The 23,395-nt window shown below is 38.2% G+C and overlaps 2 protein-coding genes across 3 annotated transcripts in view; both read left to right on the top strand.

The window, feature by feature from the left end:
- The window catches only part of CTSD (cathepsin D), a 32,897-nt gene extending 16,100 nt beyond the window's left edge, over nucleotides 1-16,797 (top strand). The window contains exons 3-9 of the mRNA XM_058157764.1: nucleotides 1,935-2,058; nucleotides 5,140-5,258; nucleotides 6,527-6,726; nucleotides 7,332-7,454; nucleotides 9,640-9,784; nucleotides 13,332-13,430; nucleotides 14,261-16,797. Coding sequence (XP_058013747.1) covers nucleotides 1,935-2,058; nucleotides 5,140-5,258; nucleotides 6,527-6,726; nucleotides 7,332-7,454; nucleotides 9,640-9,784; nucleotides 13,332-13,430; nucleotides 14,261-14,431 — 981 coding nt within the window. The 3' untranslated portion in view covers nucleotides 14,432-16,797. The remainder of the gene's footprint in view (nucleotides 1-1,934; nucleotides 2,059-5,139; nucleotides 5,259-6,526; nucleotides 6,727-7,331; nucleotides 7,455-9,639; nucleotides 9,785-13,331; nucleotides 13,431-14,260) is intronic.
- A 1,695-nt stretch (nucleotides 16,798-18,492) lies between these two features.
- IFITM10 (interferon induced transmembrane protein 10) overlaps nucleotides 18,493-23,395 on the top strand; it is a 31,028-nt gene continuing 26,125 nt past the window's right edge. Inside the window, exons 1-2 of one of the 2 annotated variants that reach the window (XM_058157746.1) lie at nucleotides 18,493-18,863; nucleotides 20,254-20,686. In XM_058157746.1, the coding sequence (XP_058013729.1) occupies nucleotides 20,474-20,686 (213 nt within the window). In that variant the 5' untranslated portion in view covers nucleotides 18,493-18,863; nucleotides 20,254-20,473. Of the gene's footprint in view, nucleotides 18,864-19,259; nucleotides 19,598-20,253; nucleotides 20,687-23,395 lie in introns of those variants that run through there. The other variant, XM_058157753.1, reaches the window with a different exon arrangement.

Below are 23,395 nucleotides of genomic sequence, written 5' to 3'. Positions count from 1 at the left end.
ACAGGTGATGTTCCAGCTGTGTTGCTAGAATGGGAAATACGAGAATAAAACACCATGTGTAAGTTAGCAGCTATGAACTATATTTATACAATTGGTCCAATGTCTGTGTTCATTTTCAATTGAAGTTACTACTTTGACAAAATTGACAGTTTGGGAATTGCCTAACTAGAGTATAATCAATTCCAAACTGCCATTGTATTAGCTACTGAAGATTACCTATTGTCGTTCTGTTGTTATAGTTCTTTGATCAACTATGCTGGAGAAATCTGCACAAACATTTCTAAATTAGCAGAAACCTATGCTCCATATGGGCCAACATTTACATTGTGCATAAATCTGTATACTGTAGTTCTTTTTTGCAAACTTTCTAAAAACAAAAGTAGATATAAATGAGTGTAGAAACAGTTCAACATTTGGGAATAGCAACACTTGACCACTCTTATTGAGGTAGTCCTTGCAAACAGCTTTCTTTTATTTTGTATAACAATATTCAGGCAGGTGTAGCTCGTAATGAGTCCTTTTCACATGGGAATGAGATCTTATTGAACGTTGGCCAAACAGACTAGGTTTCCTTTTGGCTGTGCCAGTTCTATTCCAGACAGTAGGAAATAGACATTTGGTAAGTAAGAGTTGAAGGCTGTTGAAAGTAGCACAGTTTTGCATGGAAGTTTGTTATGTAATAGTTCTGAGCACAGAAATGTTGGGATAAAGAGCAAAGGTCTTAAAACAGAATGAAAAGTGCATTATAAAGCAGTATCTAATTTGAAGAATGAGAGAGCTGAGAAAGGGGAAAAAAATTCAACAAAGGAAGAAGTTCAAGATCTTACTCTTTCCTGAGGGAAAAAAAAACACCATTGCAAAGTATGCTATTGATATTTTGAAATGAAGCCTGTTGAAGCAGTGAATTAAGGTTTCTTCCTTTAGTCTGTTGTTGTTTTTTTACAAATATTGTTGGTATATCACTTTGTATATCACTTTTCCTACATTCTCTGTATGCTCTTGGTGACCAAGAAGCAGAACAAGCTGAGGTTTTTATAAATGATTATTTCACAGTGGCTGGAATTTTTGGCAGAAGATTTACTTGTCTTTTCTTCCACGTAATAGATATTAACAATTCATTCCAGGTTGGAGAGAATAGATAGTTGCTGCTGTTATTATCATATCCCATCTTTATTTTATACAACTCAAGGTGCATACATAATGTTTTTTGTTCATAAAATATTCGAAAACACTTACCGTATTTTTTGGAGTATAAGACGCAAAGAAACCCCCAAACAGAGCTTCAGGGGCTTTTTTTCTGAAGCTGTTTCAGAGGCTTTCAGAGGCAGAAAAAAGTTTTTTCTGAAACAAAGTTTCAGATGTTTTTTGCTTTTTTTCAGAAAAAAAAAGCAAAAAAAAAAAAAAAAAGCAAGGCACAGAGCTCAGAACCAAGGAACCTGTTGCTAAAATTCACCTCTGGGAACAGCTGATTGAGGATATTCCGGGAGGCTGATCTACCTGCCAATCAGTTTTTTTCTTATTTTCCTCCCCAAAAACTAAGGTGCATCTTATACTCTGAAAAATACGGTAACTGTGGTGGTTTTTTTTACTTTGGATATCAAAAACTGCTGTTTGACATTGTCTTAAGACTTCCCTATTGTGGCATCCTAATGATGGGCATATTTTCCTATTGCTGCCCTTTTTCCTATAAACCTTAATAATAGGAGTGAGAAAGATTTTTTTTATTTTACTCTTCATTTCCAAGACTGATTATTGTTGGAGTGTCTTGACAGTCATATGTTCTCTAAAATAATGAACAATGTAGTTAGCAGTGTAACTGGATGAAGCATATTTTGAATCTATATAGAGTTATATAACAGCTTGGAATGGTCCTCTTCCCTCTCATGAGGAATTCTTAGTTATTTATTGTCCTTGCATGTTATTTTCTTTTTCAGGCACAGTATTATGGGGAGATAGGTATTGGGACTCCACCGCAGAAGTTTACTGTAGTCTTTGATACTGGCTCATCAAACCTCTGGGTGCCATCTATTCACTGTGGCTTGCTGGATATTGCCTGCTGTAAGTATCCGTTCTTGCTTACATAAAATCTCATAGTTGGCTGATTTGTACCTTGTTTGTGAGAGGAGTGGGGCAGGTTTGATTCTGAAGACAGAATCTTCCTCCCCCTCCCCCCATCCCATACGATTATAAGTTTACCTGTATGTTCTATCGATATAGGATGATATAGGATGACATTCTAAGAAAATTCCTCCTCTATTGCTCAGCAAAGTATATGAAAACCATGGTATATATACTGTTCATATACTGTTTCTCAGCCCAGCTACTGAACTTTTGCTGGTTCATAGCTAAAGAGCCCATCCAGTTTATAAAATTGAGCGAGTCTTCAAAAGAAATGAATTTCTTATACAGAAACGATATAAGAAATTTATTTCTTCTGAAGACTCCCTCAAATGCTTTCTTGGGCTATATCCAACTTACATAGTGGGTTTTAATATATCAGTCTGGGGTTCTTCTGTTCCTTTCAGCTGAACTCTTAAATGTCCTCCAGTTCTATTCCAAGTTGTTGGTCAACTCAATGGAAGAGATTTGGGGGAGGATATTATAAGGAGCGGAAATTTTAACCTGTAGCAGAATGATATTTAGATAAATCCCATATATATGCTCCAACAAGAAATGACTCAACCCATGAACCCTTGAGAGAGAAGTAATTGTAGTCTCAGGCTTCCAAGAAGTACCCAAGTATAGAAGGCACTACTTTTCTGTAGTAGTGATAATACTCTGGAATAATTCTCTATGAAGACCAACTCCTGTATTTTTCTGCTGTAATTTAGGAAGCTGTTGAAGATAGAATTCTTTTGGAAGACATTCTCTTAACAAGCATTGTTATATACCATTGTTTCTTTTGTATTTTTATGTTTGTTACTCTGCCTTTGCTGGAGGTTTATGAAGCCATTATTTTAATGTACTGTGGATGTTTTGGCTGTTATCATATTATGTATATGTACTGCTTTTTACTTCATTTTCTAGAGTTTCCACAGCTTTTCAGCAATGAGTGGTGCCTGATTTGTTAATTCTGTTTTGGTTTTTTTCTGAATACTGACAGTTGAGATAAGTTTCTTATGTCTCTTAAATTCACTGAAGAATGTTTTCTAATTCCTGAAATAAATGGAGCACTTTCTGTTTGTGATGAACTTCTGAAGCAAATCCATACCCCACTAGAGATCATAACGAACACATCTTCCAAGCTGTTCTGTGCAGCTTCTCCCATCCCCCAACCCTGTTGGATTAAAAAGATGAGAATTACAATACACAAAATGAAGCCAATGCACCCTTCCAAATTAACTAGGTGATTTAAAATGTAGGTTAAAGGGAGATTATCTTTCATATTTGTAGCTTCAGACTTAAGCATTCTCTTTTGAAATTACTAAATTTAATAAAACTAATACAACTCTACTTCCATTGTGCTGGGCTAAAGATAGCTAATGATTGTTTGAAGAAAAAGGTTCAATTTGTGATAAGCATAATTAAATAATTTTGGTCACAGTTGAATAGGGCTGAAAAAAGCGAACAACATGGGAGGTAAACTGTTTCAAATTATCTCTAATTCTCTTTAAAAAAATACAAAAATACAAAAAATACATATCCTACTTTCTCAAAGTTGGAGATTCTTGAAAAAATATATGCCAAGTTAGCCAATTCTCACACTACTCTTTTCAAACCTAATTTCAGAGCTAAAATGGGATTTCTCCATTTAATTTCTGAATTATTAGGAAAGCTTTAAAAAGAGTAGCCTTTGTTAATGATCCCAAATAAAAAGCTGCATTCTTGCCCTACTCAAAAAAAAATCTCCTTAATTCAAGAGGTCACTTGTCAGCAGAGGGTATTTGTCAGCAGATGGCACTTGAAAAGGACAGAGCTACTTCAGGTTTAAACGTATAAATGTTGAATCTCAGGAGTATAAAAGACTCTAAAAGCCACTTTTCTCCTCTGGTTTCATAGTTCTAGTTAATTGATATTTTTTTTTATGAGGCATGAATAAAGCAGTACATGAATTGAGTAAAGAATATGGCTTTGGTCCATATTTTTAAAGCAAATAATACTTGTTCTAGTTATTTTCCTCTACTTAAGATGTTGCAGAACAGGTATAAAAATGCAGATTAATAACTGGGATGGAATATTTTAAAATTATATAGTTTTAACTGTTCCTTAGTTTCAAGTAGCTGAAATAAAGCATTTTGTATGGCTTTCTCCAGTGTTTTAAACCAAATTCAATCCTTCAGATTAAGTTCTGAAAAGTAGATAAAATAAGTGATAGCGATGTCTGGCTATTTGGAGGGGGCGTTTATGATGATATTAGGGAAAAAATATTCATGTCTTATCTCTTCTTTTTTTTCACCACAAGATTGAATTAGAATTCAGAATTATAGATAGAATTCACAAAGTACATTCTTCTTATCAGATCTTAAATGATGTGAGACAAAATACATCTCTTTCCCTTTCTTTATCGATCCCATCTGTCTGTTGCAATGTGGAAAGCAAATTTAAAATGTTATAAGAACTAAGTACAGGTAGTCCTCGCTGAAGGACCGTAATTGGGAGTGGAAATTTTGTCGCTAAGCAATGTGGGCATACAGCACGATGACACATGACCATACAACTCAGCAACCGCACTTCTGGCACTTCCGGTTGCCATTGTTAGGTGAATCCAGTGATACTGCTAAGCACAGTAACATGTGGCTGCTATTTGTGACCCCTTGCCGGCTTCCCCATTACTTTGCTTGTTAAAAACTGACAGTGAAGGTTGCAAATGGTGATGACATACATGACTGCAGTATGCTACAATGTTATAATTGTGTGTTGGATGCCAAGCAACCGAGTTGCAATTATGGGACTTCAGGGGATACTGCAATAGCCACTACAAGCACTGGCCATAAGTGCCATTCGTTCTACATCCTTGTAACCTTGAATGGTTGCTGAACCTGTGGTCATTAAATGAGGACTATTAATTTGGCTACTGTCTTGCCTTCCACATCTATATTTGAGTCTCAATGATTTTTATTTAGAGCATACAGTCAATTAAATTGTGTACATTAGTTTCATGCATATGGTCATCTTACAGTCCTTCTGTTCTTTCTGCAGTGATACATCATAAATACGATTCTTCAAAATCTAGCACATATGTGAAAAATGGTACAGATTTTGCCATCCATTATGGTACTGGAAGCCTTTCAGGGTTTCTCAGCCAGGATACAGTAACGGTTAGTACAATGACAGCATTTCATTATTTAAGTCATAAAAGGCTCTAATTCTTTAACCAAAAAAACTACCCCCACCCCCACTGTATTAGCTTTACTTCATTGTGGTTCTGAGAAATATTTGAAAGAGTGTATAAATATCACATGATTGTATCTTCTTATTTTAAAAGGCAAATGTTTACAGAACATCTTAACTTATTCAGAAAAAAGAAACAAATATAAGAGGCTATTCAGACCTTTTGGAAAAGAATTTTTTTCCATTTTGTCATTTTATAAGAAATGAGCTCAAGCTTCCTTACAAGCTTGGTTTACTTTTCTCTAAATACCGTCCACTGCACTTTTAGTCATCTATAACAGAAAACCAAATAAAGGGATGAAGACTAACAATGGGGAAACATTGGATTAAAAGAACACTTTTCAAGTAAGAACACATTTCAAGTAAATGTGTAGCTCTCCCATGCAAAGCATGCATCTTTTATCTCACAGCCATAGTAATATGAATCCAAGCTATTGCCTAACTCATAATTTTATTATGTATACATCCTGCTTTTCTTCACATTTAATGATTTAATATGGGGTTATCTTGTTTTACCTTCCTTAGGAAAAGGTAGCAGGAGTTTTCACTCAAAAACTTAAAAGTCCCAATTCTTAGAATTAAAAAATGAATATATCTTTAGATAAGTCCTCCCCCTACTAACTATTTATTTAATGGATTAAATAATTAGCTTCTTCTGTCCTGTACATTTCCTTGCTTGTGCTGTTTCCTAATCCAGGTAATATTCTTCATGGGGTTTTTTTATGCATACTTTTTTTACCTTCATTGGATTTTAGTTTTGTCAAAATGTGAAGCTCTCTTTTTATCCATAATCAACAACTTTTTAGCAAGTTATTTAGTTGTTTGATTCCTTGGGGGGGGGATTGCTTATTTCAAACTTTTTAAGTCTCTAACAAAGTACCATAATATGGGTTTATACAGTTGATAGATAATATGCAGTGTCTAGATTTGGCTGAACTACAATTCCCAACAATAGATTTAACAGCATAGCCATCCGGTTCATTTGAAGGAAGTGGCTAAGTTAGGATGATACTGTCATCCTACAGAGAGCGCAAAGCACAATGCAATCATCCATTTAGGAATTTCTAGATATTTGTGTCTTGATTACTCTATACCATACAGTGTTCATTGAGGTGTATCAACTGAATATTGCCATTTCCAGATTTGATTTAAACATGTATTTTGCCTTCTTCCTTCCTGTTGGTTTTTCTATTAGATTGGCGACTTATGTGTCAAGAACCAGATGTTTGGTGAAGCTACCAAGCAGCCTGGCATCACTTTTATTGCTGCAAAATTTGATGGCATTCTTGGCATGGGATATCCCAAGATTTCTGTGAATAAAGTAGCACCTTTCTTTGATAATATAATGGAACAGGGATTATTGGAAAAGAACATGTTTTCCTTTTATCTAAACAGGTGAGCCTCAGACTGGTAGACTGAAGTCTTGTCTAATTTTATGTCCATCCTTGCTATATATCCAGTTTTTAGAGCATAATAGCTGGAGACCCATCTGTTTTCAAAGCAATAGCCTCATTGTCAATAGATATGAATCAAGATATTCTTAGGAGACCATGCCCATTTTATATAGTTTTAAACAAAGTGATCTTTCTACAGAGAAGAAGATTTGGAACTTTTTGAAGGTTCTTGAACTATCAGAGCACACCCCCAATTATATAAATAATAAATGCCCAAACAAATATCTCTTGTCTTTGAAGCAACAGATATCTCTTGTCTTTGAAGTCTTTGAACTGCTGAATTCAGTTTGGATTTACTAGTAGAGAGGCATTAGGATTTCAAAGTTGTTGGTATTCTTGAAGGAACAGTCAAGTTATATTTAATTATGTTGCTTTGCTAGGTTTCTATGAAAGTATGTCAGATCCTACGTGATCTGTAAACCTTTTGGTCTGTTTGTGTTCTTTATTCTTCATAGTTTCTGTAAATTCAATATAGTGGCTCAGAGGCTGCCTCCTTGCTTGTACTGATTTTTCTTTCTTTCTGCACTTCTGTATTGTCTCTTCAAGGGATCCAAAAGGCCAAACTGGAGGGGAATTGCTTTTCGGAGGAACAGATTCCCAGTATTATTCTGGAGACTTCAGTTGGGTGAACGTAACTCGTAAAGCTTATTGGCAAGTCCATATGGATAAGTAAGTTCTCTTTGCTTTGGTTATCCTGTATACCTAGTTTTATTTATTTATTTAAAATATTTATAGAGCCAACTATGTTATAATCAATTCTGGGCATCTCCCAGTTAAACACATGTCTGTAGCTTACTAGCATATAGGTTTAGATAAGTCCAAAATCTATAGCAGAATGTTGCCTTATGGCATATAACATTTAGTAACATAGATGGCAACATCTAAAAAGTGTGGTCCTTTTTTTAGACCTAACTTGCTGCAGAAGGAGAATTGGGGTGGAAAGGAAGAAGAATGGTTTTACATGTCTCATTCTCCAAAAGGTGTCTTCACTATAAGTGTAACTACCACAGACTTCAGTTTATTGCTGTATATTGTGCTTGTTACGTACAGGGAAGAATGTGTGTTAAATTTGTTTCTTAGTCCTACTCTCACCCCTATACTATTAGAAAGAAGAAATGAGGAGAAATATTTTGATCTCTTAGCTTATTGATTCATGGCTGCTTTGTCTGAATGCCAAGTTTCTAGGAACTCCCTAATGGTTTTGGATTTGGTTGGGAGAGAGTGGCAATTTCTCAGGACTAGCAACTAAGTCCTGAGATGAAACCTAACACTGGTGATCAAGACTCATAGCAGAGATTTTAATGCATTGTCTAGAAGCACTCCCACAAAAAAACCAAAAGTATGGATCTGGTATATAGACAACACCATCATAATTAAAAAGGTGCATGAGACAATTCAAAGAAATAAAATTCACAGGGGAAAAAGAAAATAACCAACAACAAACTAGAAATGCAAGTCTATCCAAAAACAACCCACACTAACCAAGAGCTCCATTAACAAAATTAAGAGCCCAATTTCCCACAAGAGTTGCTGTGTGAGAACATTATTCAGATGGACACAAACAACTTGGAGCATCAGGAAAAGGACTGCCTATATAATACCTCCCAGCAGAATGGTTACCCACACAACTTTTATCAAAAAGTGCCTTACCATTCCTATAGAACAACTAAGATAAGCTGTAAAAAGGATAATACCATACATGAAAAACATCTCACAAACAACTAACATATTATTACAACCATACTATATCTCTGTAGCACCCAAACCAATTAAAGTCCTCCTAAACATTTTAAGCAAGCCAAAATATCCAGTGGCCCAAGAACAACAAAAAAATCATTTACAACATATATTGTAAGTGCTACCGTGTTTCCCTGAAAATAAGACATCCCCTGATAATAAGCCTAGTTGGGCTTTTGAGCGCAAGCGCTAAACTAAGCCCTCCCCAAAAATATTTAAATGCATGCGCAGCCGGTCCCCGCCATTTCCTCTGGTTAAGGTTAGAGAGACAGAGTTGGAAATGAGGTAAGACGGGAAGAGGAGCCCCGTTGTGCTCCACGTGCCCCAACATAATAAGACCTCCCCAAAAATAAGGCCAAGCGCTTATTTTGAGGTTCAAAAAATAAGGGTCTTATTTTTGGTGGAACACGGTATAACAACTACTATGTTTGACAGGCAGGCAGAACATTAGCAGCGTGGATTCATGAATACCAACTAGCAGTCAGACTACACAATGAAAACTTGTTTATTTCAAAACATATAGAAAGACTCAAACACTGGAAAACTTCCAGTGTTTTCAGCTGGAAAACTTTTAGCATCTTAGACCAAGCCAAATCCAAAAATACTAGGGAATTCCTAGAAGCCTGGCATTCAGACAAATTGGCCATCAATAGATACATAGAGTTAAATCATATTTACACACCATTCAAAAGATAATAAAAATGCTAAGAAGAAAACAAAAATATCGGAACACATCCTGTCCAGCAACCAACACCTAGATAAGCAGGGATTATTGCCAGACAGAAACCAAAAACTTTATCAAGAAACTACCAAAAAGAAAACATCCACCAACAAAAAGTTGTACATAAACAGGGAACAAATTCCACACCTACTCACACTAATGTTGTCACATAGTTGGATAATGAAACTTCTGCAAGCAAACAATCTCAGAGCACCAAAGATTCCATGGTTTAACCCTGAACTACATATATTATATTGGAACGTATGTAAAAGCTTATCCCCTGCATATAACTAGTAAATTTCCAGTAATTGTATCCAATGTAATTGTGCAAGGATTTGATTTTATGTTCCTGGACTCTTAAGGGGGAAAAAAACTGAGATCTATATTTCCTTCCAGGGTTGATGTTAGCAGTGGCCTAACTGTGTGCCCGAATGGCTGTGAAGCTATTGTAGACACAGGAACGTCACTTATTACAGGACCAACTAAGGAAATTAAAGAGTTGCAGAAAGCCATTGGAGCTAAGCCAATCATTAAAGGACAGGTAAATTCAGACAGGAATTAGGGTATTATGGTACTGCAGATGTTAGATTTACTAACTTGTGTATTTGCTTATTTATTTGACTCTAATCTCACTTCAGTCTGAACTTGATGCTAAGCATTCATCTTCAATTAATCAAATGTTGTTATTTATACATTGGTTTAAATTTAGGTCAGGTTCAGATACATCTACTGGTGTTGACTTGCCGTCAAAAGATAGCTTTCTTTCTAGTTCAAAGTTCTGTTATCTTGAATAATTTATTTGACAGTTTTGTAATTTGCCTCCCATGCCAAAATATGGAGTCCTTGCCATAATTGATTCTCCTCTATGCTTCTAATGTTTTAGAAAGAAACTAGAACTAGTGCAATTCTTCAGGTCACAATATAATACCTGCTCAATGTTTCTGTTCTGCATAATATTTGAAGACATAGAAATATAAATTCCTTATTTTCTGGATAAAAAGGCTTCTTTGCTGAAATGTTAATTAACCTTCAAGTAGAAATAATAAATACTGAATAAAAATCTTTGGATTTAGTGAAATCATCAACCTTCAGTCCCTCGTAATGACAACAAAAAAGCCAGATTTCATTTTAGGAATTAAAAAAACAAAATAAAACTACTAGCATCATAACCTTACACACAAATTTGAATGTTGAGAATAGTTGTGATCTACCCTCCATGAAATGGTTCACAGAGATTTAAAAATGTAGAAAAAAGCATTCAAAATAAATCAACTCACGTTACGGGAAGGAATGAAATGAATGATAGTAGTTCTTTGGAACCACATTCTTTTTAATCAGAATTGGATTTCTAATGTCTTTAATTTGAGTGGGTGAGTTGATCTCCTCAATGGCTAAGTTATCTACTCTGAGTCTGATATATTGTCCCTCAAGATGTCTTCTAGCTGGGAAGGCAAAATATCTTCCTATGCCTTAATAGTATTTAGGAGTGTTCTAACCCATCAACCCCCAACCTTTCAGGCACCAGGAACCGATTCCATGAGGGTGGTTTTTCTACAGGCCAGGCGGACGTGGTTTCGTGCACTCCTCGATCCTGCATGAGCACAGCCCAGTTCCTGGTGGGCTGCGGACTGGTGCCAGTCCACAGCCTGGGGGTTGGGGACCACTGCTCTAAGCCTTTCTCTGTATTGCAGTCTCTGCTAGAAAAGCTATTGTGGATTGGCTCTCACTGTTCAATTCATCCCATAGGTCTACACCTAAGTAGCAGCAGAGATGAGCCCCTTGGGTGAAAAGTTGAATGTCTCAAACTTCCTTTCCCAGAAGCTTCCTTGGGACTCCCTTCTTGCTACGGTTGCTACGTGGCAACTATTGCAGTTATCACTTATTTTATGGAGAAAGACATGATGGCCCTTTTAACTCAGGCACGTGAGGGAGGGAGGATCTCCATAGCTTAGGCAAGAACCCTGAAGAAAAATAATAAAGAAACGTATTCTGTAATGCCGCCTTCTCAGCCTCTAGCGTGATTCATGTGATTAGGGAAATCAGTTTTCCTTTCTTTGGAGATCAATCTTACAAGCAATAGATAAAATTATTTAAAAAAAGAAGAAAAGAGGGAATTAAAATTTCCTGTGTTCATTTAAGTAGTCACAGGTAAAGCCTTTAAAGATGAAAATTCAGAGCTGTCCAAAAACTGCATCTGAAAAACACCTGCCATAGAAAAATTATAAATAACAATAGAAGATTCTTGGCAGATACAAGATGATAGATCTCCTAATACAGAAGATAACTCTGTATTGAGTAAAGAGGTGCCAAGCTGCATAAAACACATAATTTACTTGAGCGACTACAGAGAACATAAATATCAGGGACAGTATATGTCAGAGACAATAGAGTTAACCATGCAGTAAAATAAAGCATAAACTCTTAATTTAGATTTCTAACTAATCTGTCTCTCTTGCTCCTTCGAAACGAGTGGATTTCCTGAAGCAAAGATTTATCTTTGCTTCCTCTAGATTTCAGAGATTCTTGAAGCATTACAACCTTTAATCAAAGGCTCAGAAGCAATATTACCTTAGCTTCTTTTCCTGTTCATATCCAGTTTTTCAGTGGATGTTAGAAAACAAATCTCTTCAGAAGGGGAGGAATTAGAGGGGACGACTTTGGCTATATACTAAACTCTATGCCATAATCAGAAAAATTCTGCTTGAGACAGATTTATTGATTCCACCTCTGGGAAGTAGCTGCTAATCTTATGAATGCCAGTTATGAGTGATAAGAGTTAATGGATATGCGAAGACTGAAGAAATACAAGTGGAAATTCATGCTGTACATGGGGGCTGCCCTTGGAAAAGACTTGGAAGCTTCTGTTAGTCCAGAATCCAGTGGCATTGGCCATGATAGGATGTTTCAGTTTGCTCTTTGCTAGTGAGCTTCCAGATGCGCTTCAAGGTGCTGTTATTAACTATAAAGTCCTTCATGGCTTAGGGCCTTATTATCTGAGGAAACATATCTCCCATTGATGGCCCACCAATCAGTCTAGGCAGAGTTGGAGTGCCTTCAGTCAAAAAGTGTCAGCATCCAGGAAGTGTGTCTTCTCTTTTGTGACTCCTGCACTCTAAAATGCTGCTCCCAACCACAAGATGCATATAGCTGATGCCACCCTGATGCTCTAGAACAGTGGTTCTCAACCTTTATAGTGCTGTGACCCTTTTAATACAATTCCCCACGATGTGGCGACCCCAACCGTAAAATTATTTTCTGAACTGCTTGCGATTGCCTTGAGGACGGAGGCATTAAAGCGGAGATTCCTCCCCTATTAAGTTTATCGCGCCTGAAGCCAGATTAGGCTAGCGATTGGGAGTGATTGCAGCTGGCTTGAGAGGGAGACATCAGAGCATCTTTTTTAATTCATCGCGCCTGAAGCCGAATTCAGCTAGCGATTTGAAGAGCCTGCAGCTGGCTTGTGGAGTCAACCATTGGAGCGCGATTCTTCGACTTGTAAGTATACGTCCCATATTTCCAATGGTCTTAGGCGACCCCTGGCAAATTGTCATTCGACCCCCAGCGGGGTCGCGACCAACAGGTTGAGAACCGCTGCTCTAGAAGTCTTTAAAAATATGGCTGTTTCTCCAGGTTCTGGGATAAGGTGTTTGGGAAGCCCTGCTGGTTATGCTTTTTTGTTTGAGAGGATGCATTTTTCCAGGTGCATAGGGTTGTCTTTTTATTGTTTTTCCTATAATTGTTTCTTATTTATTGTTAATTTTGCCTAAGGTGTACTACACACTGAAAATTGATCTTAAGTGAAAACAAGATACATTGAACAATTTGTGAACCTCTAGTCATTTATTTCTTAGGCAGCCTTCCTCAATTAATTTGGTGGTTCCCAAATTAATTTAATTATAATTCCCACCATTCCCAGCAGCATTACAATGTAGATTTTATGTACATCTAAGGATGACCATTTTGGAGAAGGCCATCTTAACTACTGGCTTTTATCACCTCTCAGGAAAAGAGAGGATTTTTCTCCACCCTTAATAGCCCAGTGTTTGTCCATAGCAGGTTCTTACTCTTTTCTGTTGTTTTGTTTGCAGTACATACTCCAATGTGATAAGCTATCTACACTTCCCACTGTGTCTCTAGTGCTGGGAGGGAAATCTTATGATCTTTCTGCAAAGGATTATGCCTTAAAAGTAAGTTCAATGACACTCTAATTTTTTTTTCTTAATGCTTATTAGCTTATTTTAGGCATTTGTTCTGCCCTATGTACCTACTGATAGTTCTTTTGGACTTGTACTGAATTGCTTCTGCACTTTTAAGAAGAAGAAGAAGAAGAAGAAGATGGTAGGGAAACTATACTTTCTCATTGTACTGAGAAAGTACAATGGACTAATCCCACGTGTGGTTATACACTGAGATAAGTCAGGAGTAATGTTGAACAAATATTACATGAGAGTTTGTAGAAAGATCTAGAAGAATTTTAACTGCATTTTACCTTGTGTTAGTTGAGAAATCCGTAGTAAGCAGTAAGAAAACGTTATGAATTGAAAAATTAAAATAGCATTTTTAGTCCTTGAAATAGAGAAACAAAAATATGACTTTTCCTTAAAAACTCTTGACACAGTTATTAAGAAAAAATGATGTCCCATAATTGCTTTTTCCAAACTTTTTTTGGGGTTTTTTTTTTTTAGAATGTTTCATTTTGCATCTGAGAAGCTTCTTCAGTTCTGAACTGAAGAGACTTCTTGGATAAGAAGTGAAACATTTTCAAACGAAAGAAACAAGAAAGTCCAGTTGCCTTTGGAAAAAGCATGTTTGAAACAACCATGACTTGGATGATTCAGAATCTCCATAGACATTAAGACATTAAGATCACTGTTATTTATATATATATCTTTGGACATTGTAAAGCTTTAAATTCTAACTGTTTAAATTTTACCATAGAATTAATTCTATACAAAAGAATAATGTTATAAAACAAATCACCTTATTACTTGTTTTACTTTTTCCTCTCCTCCTATAGGTTACTGTTCAAGGAGAAACTCTTTGTTTGAGTGGATTTTCAGGCTTGGATGTCCCACCACCCGGTGGGCCTGTTTGGATTCTTGGTGATGTTTTCATTGGACGCTATTACACAGTATTTGATCGAGATAATGACTCTGTTGGTTTTGCAAAGGGTATTGGCAAGGTGTAAAAGCAATTAGTCATTGCCTTCCACAGTCTCAATACAAACGCACTCCCAAGCACATCGTGCTTTGCTTTTATATTGTGACTGCATTCAGAACAAAACCAAGAAAGTAGAAATGAGAGGAAATGCTTTTAAATTAAAAAAACTACTACTGATCTTCCAAAATTTATTTGTCATCCTTCTGATAGCATACCATATAAAGGCTCTACTAAATTACAAATTTTGCGGAGTCCTAATATTGTATGTACCCTTCAGATTTCTGGTTCTTTGAAGCATAATCCTTTCATATGTTTTCGAGCATAAGTTGTCTTTTGTAAGCAACTTTGTTTTTTGCTCACTCTCCCTCAAATTATCTATGTTTTTGGATACAATTTCCTAGCAACTCTCCCATCATATATGTATATATGCATATATAGATCATATATGTATGTATGTATATTGCAATTGAAAAATTCTTAATAGTTGAGAAGTCACCACTAAAATTGCATGTGATTCTCTATTTGCACTTTGAATATAAATATATATATACCAGTTGTATCTCTGTCATCTACAAAGCGTGGAATATGGCAGAGAGGTTCTGAATTAACAGATTTTATAAAACATGGTTATGGTTAGTAATGAATACCGGAAATAGCCATTGTAATGGGAAAGGTAAAAGGTAAAGTGAAAGTAAACATAAATGTTAAATGCCCATTTAGCCTAAGTTTCCCCATCTCAGGTAGTATGTCCTGTTTTTGAATATTTTGCTCTTCAGTTTTCCAAACCTTTTGTAATTCCTAGTTTCTTTTTGAGATATGAGAACAGTGTTATCTGACTTTTCCCAAAAAGTATTTCACATAAAAATTTTTGAGACATTTTGGTTCAATTTAGGTGACATTTTAACTCGTTAGTTTTGGAGAAGTTTTTAATCTTTATTATTAAAGTATACAATACAAGTTTTATTTAGAGAGGTTGAGACTACCATTGCATTCTGTTGTGAAGAAAAATATTGTAAGCATCTCAGAAAAATATATTCAACTCTGAGGAATTTAATCTGGGGATTGAAATTCTGTGAATAGCTCTATATATCCAAATTCTTTTTGCCTAGATTTCTATATCAAGCGTTTCAGAAAAGGAGTAGTTTCTGAACTGGGTTTTGTTTTGAGCCTAAGAAGTCATATGATCAACTATTGTAGAGTGAATGAGACTTGATAGATTACAGAGCTGGGCCATTGTTAATGCTAGGCTAGTTCATTTGAAATGTTTCATAATACTTGAGCCCAGTCACAAGGCTATGAGAAGCCATGGACAACGGAACAAGAGATTAAGATTAAAAAGGTTTGTTTCAGATAAAACCAATGGCAACCTGGTTTTGTATAAGGGTCTTAAAGAGTTTTAAAGATTTGTGCAAAAGTGGGATTGAATGACACCTCCGTAATAAAATATATCCGACACTCAAAACTGATTAGCACTGATAGACTGGCAGTGTTACACATTGCAGCTTAATGTTGGATTAAGATGTCTCTCCACCACAAGTCTTACCAAAATTTGGACCATACAGATTATGATATTGGAAGTCTAAGCCATTGTGTCAAGTAGGAGAAAACTGTTGTATAGCAGATCCCACATTCTCAAGAAGAATAAAGTCCACCACATCTTATTGGAAATCGTCTTAGTAAATTTGATATGCAGATTGCACTGCTGGATTAGTAGTTCGCTGTCATTCCCCTGGTGGCTTGGAGCATTCTCTTGCTTGTTTTCTCTAATTTGTAAAATGCTATTATGTTCTTGCCTGTTCAAAAGATACAATCTGTTTCATAGCTGTTCTCTTTTCAACTAGTAATCAAATAAATTAAAAATAAACAGTTTCCATTGCCACATACTATCATGTCATTTTTTAAAAAGCAGTCTGAAGAAACTTTAAAGGGAATACATGGTTTGGTGCGAACACTGACCTGATTGATATGTCATACCAAATTAAAATTGTATATACTCAGCTGTTGTTTTATCATGACATATGAACCCTTTCCCAGAAAAAAAAATGAAACAAAGATTTGTTTTATGAAGCCTGCTTATTCTAAGCTTGTCTTATTGCAGTGAACTTAGAATTCTGATTTAATACGTTTTTTCTGGATCTGACCAATTTTTTTTTTTGGGGATACTGGGAAAAACAAAGTAAAAAAACCAATGAATTGACTGAACAAGCCACAATTACTTTGTTTATGTTATGTCCTGCACCGGCAGTGGCGGCCCCTAGTGGTGGAGATGGTTTCTTGTTCTGTTCTGATTGGCTCCCGCTTTGACAGCTGAGTATAAAAGGGCTGTCAAAGCAGGCACGCTGTTCTTGTGTTGTTGCTGGTCTCTGTGAGTTAAAAATAAAAGCTATGTGTGAACATCTGTGGAGCCTCAATTATTACGGAACCCACGGAATATAATAGTTTATTACAGACTCTTGACTTTCTCAAACCATGATTAGATTGTGCAGCTCAGTCCTAAGCATAAACATAATCTTAAGCATTTTTAAATGAAAGTCCTACTAATAAAAGGAAGGTTAAATAGGTAATTTGGATGTGGAGAAATGAAAGGAGCAAAATTCATTCTTAACCAATTAAGACATTTGCCCAACATGGGAAGTTTGATTACAATAAACTTTCATTAATGTCTTTGTGATTTAGTGTCTTGTGTGATCCCAACCACTTTATGTTTCACCAAAATCTGCAAGACTCCTGGCAGTTCATATCAGGAAAATAATATAAACCAAGCAGGATTTAAGAAAATAAGTCATTCTGCTTTGACCGCAGATTTTTCTTCCTACCCACATCTATGAATCTCCCACTGCATTCCAGAAACACTATTTCAACCATTTTATTTTCTAATTAGATTACAAAAATATCAAATTAACGGCTTATTAAAATGCAATATGATATTGTACTTCTATTACAGATAACAATATTTTGAAACTGACATTACTCCTCTCTAATTATTCAAAAGTCAAATACATTTTTTATGAATATTAATGAAAAACTAATTGAACAGATTCAAAGTTACCTTTATAAGCAAGAACATTTTTGCTTCATCACCTGGTGAATATATTTTACTGTTTAAGAAACTCTTTATATATTATTAGTGTATTGTGATGAAAAAATAAAATGCAATTTAAATATGTCTAGATTATTCTACTTCTGTATAGTGGTAGCTACCTCACTTATTACTTATTATAACGTGTTATTTTCTACAAACTTTTGTAAAAGCTACAATCTTTAACAATTTAGGAACTAAAATAAGATTATGCCCTCTGGGCGGTCAGACTTAAGATATTGAGGGAACAGCTCTTTGGTTTTGTTGTACATACCTTTTCATATGCCAACTAGAGACTCCCCTTGCTATCATAGTACACATCAGCTGAAATCATCTACAGGGCCTATCTACTACTTGTTTTCCTAGTTCAGAGCACTTTATGCTGTGTTTCATTATCAACAGAGTGCTGTGCAAAGACAGCCTGTTGAATCCAGTGTATCCCGCTACATTTATTAGAGAACTCATCGAGGTCGCTTTGCCTAACGTAAACTTTCAAGTTCTTCAGAACTTATTTTCATCCAAGGCAGTAAAGAAGACAACACGCCTTCAATAACAGTGTAAACAATGGAGGGGAGCTGTTGATATTCAAGCTCATAGCTGCATATGCGTGCGCTCTGACACAGCCTGGAGCCAATATTGATCCGATTCCTACACATGCCCCCTGACTGGAACACGACCAGCGCTTCTTTCCCTTTGGCGCCCTGTTCTCTCCCGGCCACGCTTAGTGTTTCTTCCACCCCAAACCCCTCACCAAAGAGGTCGCGAATGACGGTACAGAGCGGCTAATCCTTTTTTCAGTGTCACTAAGCCACGCGTGGGGTATGCGATGAGGGCAAGCCTCTGGATGACCGTCAGCTTTTCCAAGCCCTCTCAAAATCGACGCCAAAAAAAGTCCGGTCACGGAAATGCCTCTGCTGTCACATGGCAGGTGCCGGGAGGATTGCGTTTCCAGCTAGTAGGTTGGTGGGGTGGGGGGGGTGAGGACTTGACAACTGTGGAATATTTCCCCCAACCTCCCAAAAAAAGGCTTGCTTGCGTGGGTGGGTGTGAGAGAGACACAGAGAGAGAGCACGCGCGTATTGCGCGCTTGGAGCCGAGAGCAGCGGGAGGAGAAGAAAAAACAAACCCGCGCACTCGTGGAAATAGCGGGTTTGGCGAAGCGAGAAAGGGAAATTGAGTGCCCGCGGGGTCTTTGGGAACGGGTGCGCGCACGCCTTGCCCCGGCTTGGGCTGGAGGCCGAGCCGAGACCGTTTGACCTCTTTCCCCGCCCGCCCCTCCTTTCCCTCCCTCAGTGCCTCCGCGAACTCCAGTTGCTAAAGAAGAGACCGCGGCAGTGTTGAGCTGGAGATGCTGCACAACTGCCCGCCTCCCTCCCTCCCCGTAAGTATCCTCTCGCCCTGCTCTACGGATGGACGGAGGGACGGGCTCCGGTGCCGGGGGATCTACGGGCAGGCTCCGTTTCGTAATTGCAAAGGCGATGGGATAGGGAGGGGAGCCGGCGAGAGAAGGCGCGCTTCTTTCACTCTTATACACATCCACCCCGGGCTTTTTTTTTTTCTCCTCCTCCTCCTCTTTTTTTCTTCCTCGCCACCCCCGACCGCGCGGCGACGCCGTCCAAAAGGCAAAACTGCTGACAGGTGAAGAAGGGGTGGGGGGGGGGGGAGGAAGGAAAAAGTCAACCAGAAATGTAGCCCGAGATGAAACGCTCAACAAAATGGGCAGAGACCGAGCGGGGGAAAGCCTAGGAGGCCGGGCTTTTCTGTCGCAGCTTGTGCAGTCGGTTCCAGGAACAGTCTGGGCTGCTTTTCAATCGCCCCCATCCGGCCGGGGCTGCTTTGATCCTGATGCCGACGCGGGACAGGAGAGCCCAGCGGAAGAGATGGGCAAAGAGTGGATGAGAAGGGTTGGAGGGAGAGATGCGGGGGAGGAGAGATGTGGGGGGTGAGAAGAACTAGTCTCGTGGCGGGGAGAGAGTCCTTTTCACCCTGAGTCCACTCTCTCTCTCTCTCTCCCTCTCTCCCTCCCGCCTCTTTGGAAGTCTTCCTTTGTCCGGTTTCTAGATGGGGGAGGAGGATGAATCAAAATCCTCGGTTACGTTTACACGAATGACCGAGGTGAGAACGGCTGTTGTTTTTGTCCGATCCGACTGCAAAGGACTTTAAGCAGGGGGGAAATGGAACAGGAAAGCAAAGCAGAGGCGGAGAGGAAGAGGAAGAGAGGGCTGGGAGAAGGCATGTGACGATGTACCAAGCTCCTTGCCTTTCCCAGGGAATTAATGAACTCCGAGGCTGTTTGGTGTGGGAAGCAGGGGGAAATGGAACAGGAAAGCAAAGCAGAGGCGGAGAGGAAGAGGAAGAGAGGGCTGGGAGAAGGCATGTGACGATGTACCAAGCTCCTTGCCTTTCCCAGGGAATTAATGAACTCCGAGGCTGTTTGGTGTGGGAAGCAGGGGAAGGCAAGCCAAGCCTACTGCGGAGCTGGGACACCCAGCTGCAGGGAATCCAGGAACTGTTACACTGCTGCATACATTAATGACTGCTCTGTCTGCTAGAGAATACTCCCTTTGTGGTACATGTGTTTAAACAGGCTTCTCTCTTTTCTCTTTTCTCCTTGCCTGGAAATCCCTCTTTTTCCTCCTTCTTTCTCTTGCCTTTTCCACTACCTCTTTTCTATTTCTGATTTCCTGCATCCCGGTATTTTGATTTTTCCCCCCACTCACATCTTTTCCTTTCCCGACCGTCCCCACTTTCTCCATCCCTATTTTTCTCAGGGGAATACACTTTCCTTGGATATAGTTGTGTAAACTGGGGGTTGCCATCACGGAGAGGCCACAGGAACCCCCCTTGGGCCCTCCATGTCCCCTTGATGGGGCTTTCTGGACTCGAAGACCCCCTCATGTACCCCAGCAGGGGTGCTTCGCCTGCATCTCCAAGACGCCCCCCATACAGCAAGGGTCCCCCGTGCTGTCTCCTTCTTCTGCTGTGTGCCTGATGGAGAACAAGACCTGCAAAGGGGACAGCCTGAGACCACCGGTGCAATGCAAACACTCCGTGGAGAAGAAAACGATGACTAATCCCACTGCTGTAATTGAAATCTACCCAGACACCACTGAAGTGAATGATTATTATCTCTGGTCCATCTTCAACTTTGTATACCTCAATTTCTGCTGTTTGGGCTTCATTGCCTTGGCATATTCTCTGAAAGTAAGTATGAATCTCAGTCCTGCATGATTAAACTTGTTGGGTTCAGGTCCGTAGTTGGAGTTAAGTCTACGTTCATTTAACAAGACACAACTAATTGTTGCTAATTTGCTCCAGTTTGGAAATGAGAACTGATCCTTGTTCCAAGGAGGAGGACGTATATCATATCTTAAGATGGACATTCTCTTAATAGGAAAATTTTATTCGTAAATTCAGGTCTGTGATACAAAAAATACTATGAAAAGGAGTGCTGTTGATTTGGGGGGAGAAGGGGGCAGGAGATAACCTGGAAGCATCCTTATAAATGAAATAATATACCGTCTAGATAGCGACTAAGAAATCACTCATCGCAATTTAATTATTTCTTTCAGTTTCATGATAAACCGGGAAGATGAATTAGTTTTATAATGGGTGGGTTGTAATGATAAGAACAAGTTGGGTGGGTGGGATTTAAGAATATATCTCCTACCTAGTGGGATAGAGTTTCTTCATGCCATTGTCATCATGTTACCACCATCAGAAGCCTTTGCATATTTTCTAATAGCAATCCTTTCATCAGTTTGCATTTTTTATTTATCTTTATACTAAAAATGTAGAGTAGATCAATATTTTCATAACAAAACTATAGCTTTCAAGAGAATCCACATTAGTAGAGAGATTTTGCCTTAGAGCTAGGGATTCTCATTAACTCTCCTTGTTTATGAAGCATTGGAGAAGTTGCTTCATATAATTAGACAATGCCCCATCTAGCAATGGATCCATCTTAACTGGTAGCAAGTGCCTGGGACATCTCTCAAGAATTCAGGAACCGAACATAGATCTTCTGCTTGTAAAATATTTCATGCTCTGCCACTATTACTCTTCAGTACTTCCAAACTCTCACTGCATATGTAGACAAAATAATTCTCATCTTAAAAGGCAGGAATATTGCAGGTTCTATACATTTTTGCTGGTCATCAAATCTATCATTTTAATTTTGGTAATCCAATAAAATATTTTGTATTTAATGTTCTAATGGGAAAAGGAGCTTAAGATTAGGGTTGCCACCTTGTGTTTAAAAACATCTGGAAGACTATTAGATAGCAGCAGACAAATTCAGAAAATGCCAGCCCATTGCTATTGTCTAGTGGTCATCCAGAGTTCTGCAGTACAGATCTGATAGTCCTTTAGAATCAATCATTGGATCCTAATCTTTAGGAAGAAACCTTTTTGTTTCTAGAATTTGAGTGGCTACGGATGGAAAGGATCCTTTGAGGAGAAAGAGCAGCTGCCAGTCATGAGCAAATATTTGTACTTGTCAGCTTCTAAGCCTGCCTTTTGGAGGACCTCTAAACCTCTTATAAGACCTTGTTGTTCCCTCCATATACTACCTTCTTCCCTGGGAAAATAAGAATAGGAAGGGACAAAAGACACAGCTGCTATTCATATCACCCAGGCAAAGAAGAAGCAGGCAACATTCCCCTGGGACTCATAAACGACAAGGTCAGAAATGGAGACCTTCTAGCAGAACTCCTACCTAGAATAATGGAAGCTATTGGAGTGGGAAGAAGTATGGATATGACATGTATAATGGGTCAGAAAAGTAGATCTGGAACAGTTTTGTTTAAAAATGGGAAATCGACAGCCTGCACTCATTTAAAGAGTTCATTTAAAGAGAACCTGCAGACTACTACATAGTTATGAAAACTGGCTTATTTGGGCATTACAAAATTAGAGATGGTTTCATTAAGAGGGGCTGATCTGGCCACAGAGCTTCTCTATCTTGTATAATATTTTTTAATGTAATATAACCCTCTAAACACAGCAAACCTTCTGTAATTATTTCTCATAACTGCAGGGGGAATATGAGACAGCTGGACTCCAGGAATTTCACTGCTGAGTGCAGCCAAAAAGCAAATTGTTATCATCTGTCCGTGATCACAGATTGGTAGCTCTCTCCCCTCCACCTACTTTTTTTTTCCTTTTTGCTCCTTTTTAATAAACTGGAATGAGGAGTTGACAATGGCCTTAGAGAGGAATATATATAATATGTTTCACAAGCCGCATGTATACTATTTTGGTGTAACCCAGGATTTATTTATTTCATCCCAGAAATGGATCAATTAATTGCCTGTGTCCAGCAACTGTAAATTGTGCAAGAGGGCAATGGGATCATTTCCAAGTTAGCACTCTGTCTCTTTAGCAGTACAAGCTGGTTACCCCAAACTTGACTTAGACTAATGGGTTCCTATGCTCCTCAATTTTTTTGCTGGGGGGTGGGGTGGGGTGGGGTGGGGAGAGAGAAGCTCAATGATTGGCCTACATTCCTCAGTTGCATTAGGTGTGATTAGTCTGCTTTACTGTAGTCTCTTGAAAAGAGATTTCAGGAGGTTGAGTGTGTTTAATGTGCTGAGCCAACAGCTGTAGTATTCAGGCTTAGCATTCTTTTGCAGGTAACCCCAAGATACCTGGATTACAACTGGCATCCTTTGAAAACTGGCTTTGCATTCAGTTTAAGACTTGTATGGCCTTTGAAAAAAAAAATGCAGGAAAGTCATTTTGATCATAAGGTCCCTTACTCCCAGTGTAATATTGCAGCTCCTGTTTTTGTATTATTACATGCCCTAACTCATGTTCCTTGTGTGACTGGCAGTCCTCTGTGAATAAATGGATCAATGCAATGCTCTTCTTATAGCAATAGAGAACAGTAGCAAATTGTCTGTTGTATCGAAT

This window comes from Ahaetulla prasina, chromosome 1, assembly GCF_028640845.1.
Source record: "Ahaetulla prasina isolate Xishuangbanna chromosome 1, ASM2864084v1, whole genome shotgun sequence".
Lineage (NCBI taxonomy): Eukaryota > Metazoa > Chordata > Lepidosauria > Squamata > Colubridae > Ahaetulla > Ahaetulla prasina.
The sequence above is the reverse complement of the archived record's forward strand: the minus strand, read 5'-3'. Positions and strand labels throughout refer to the sequence as shown.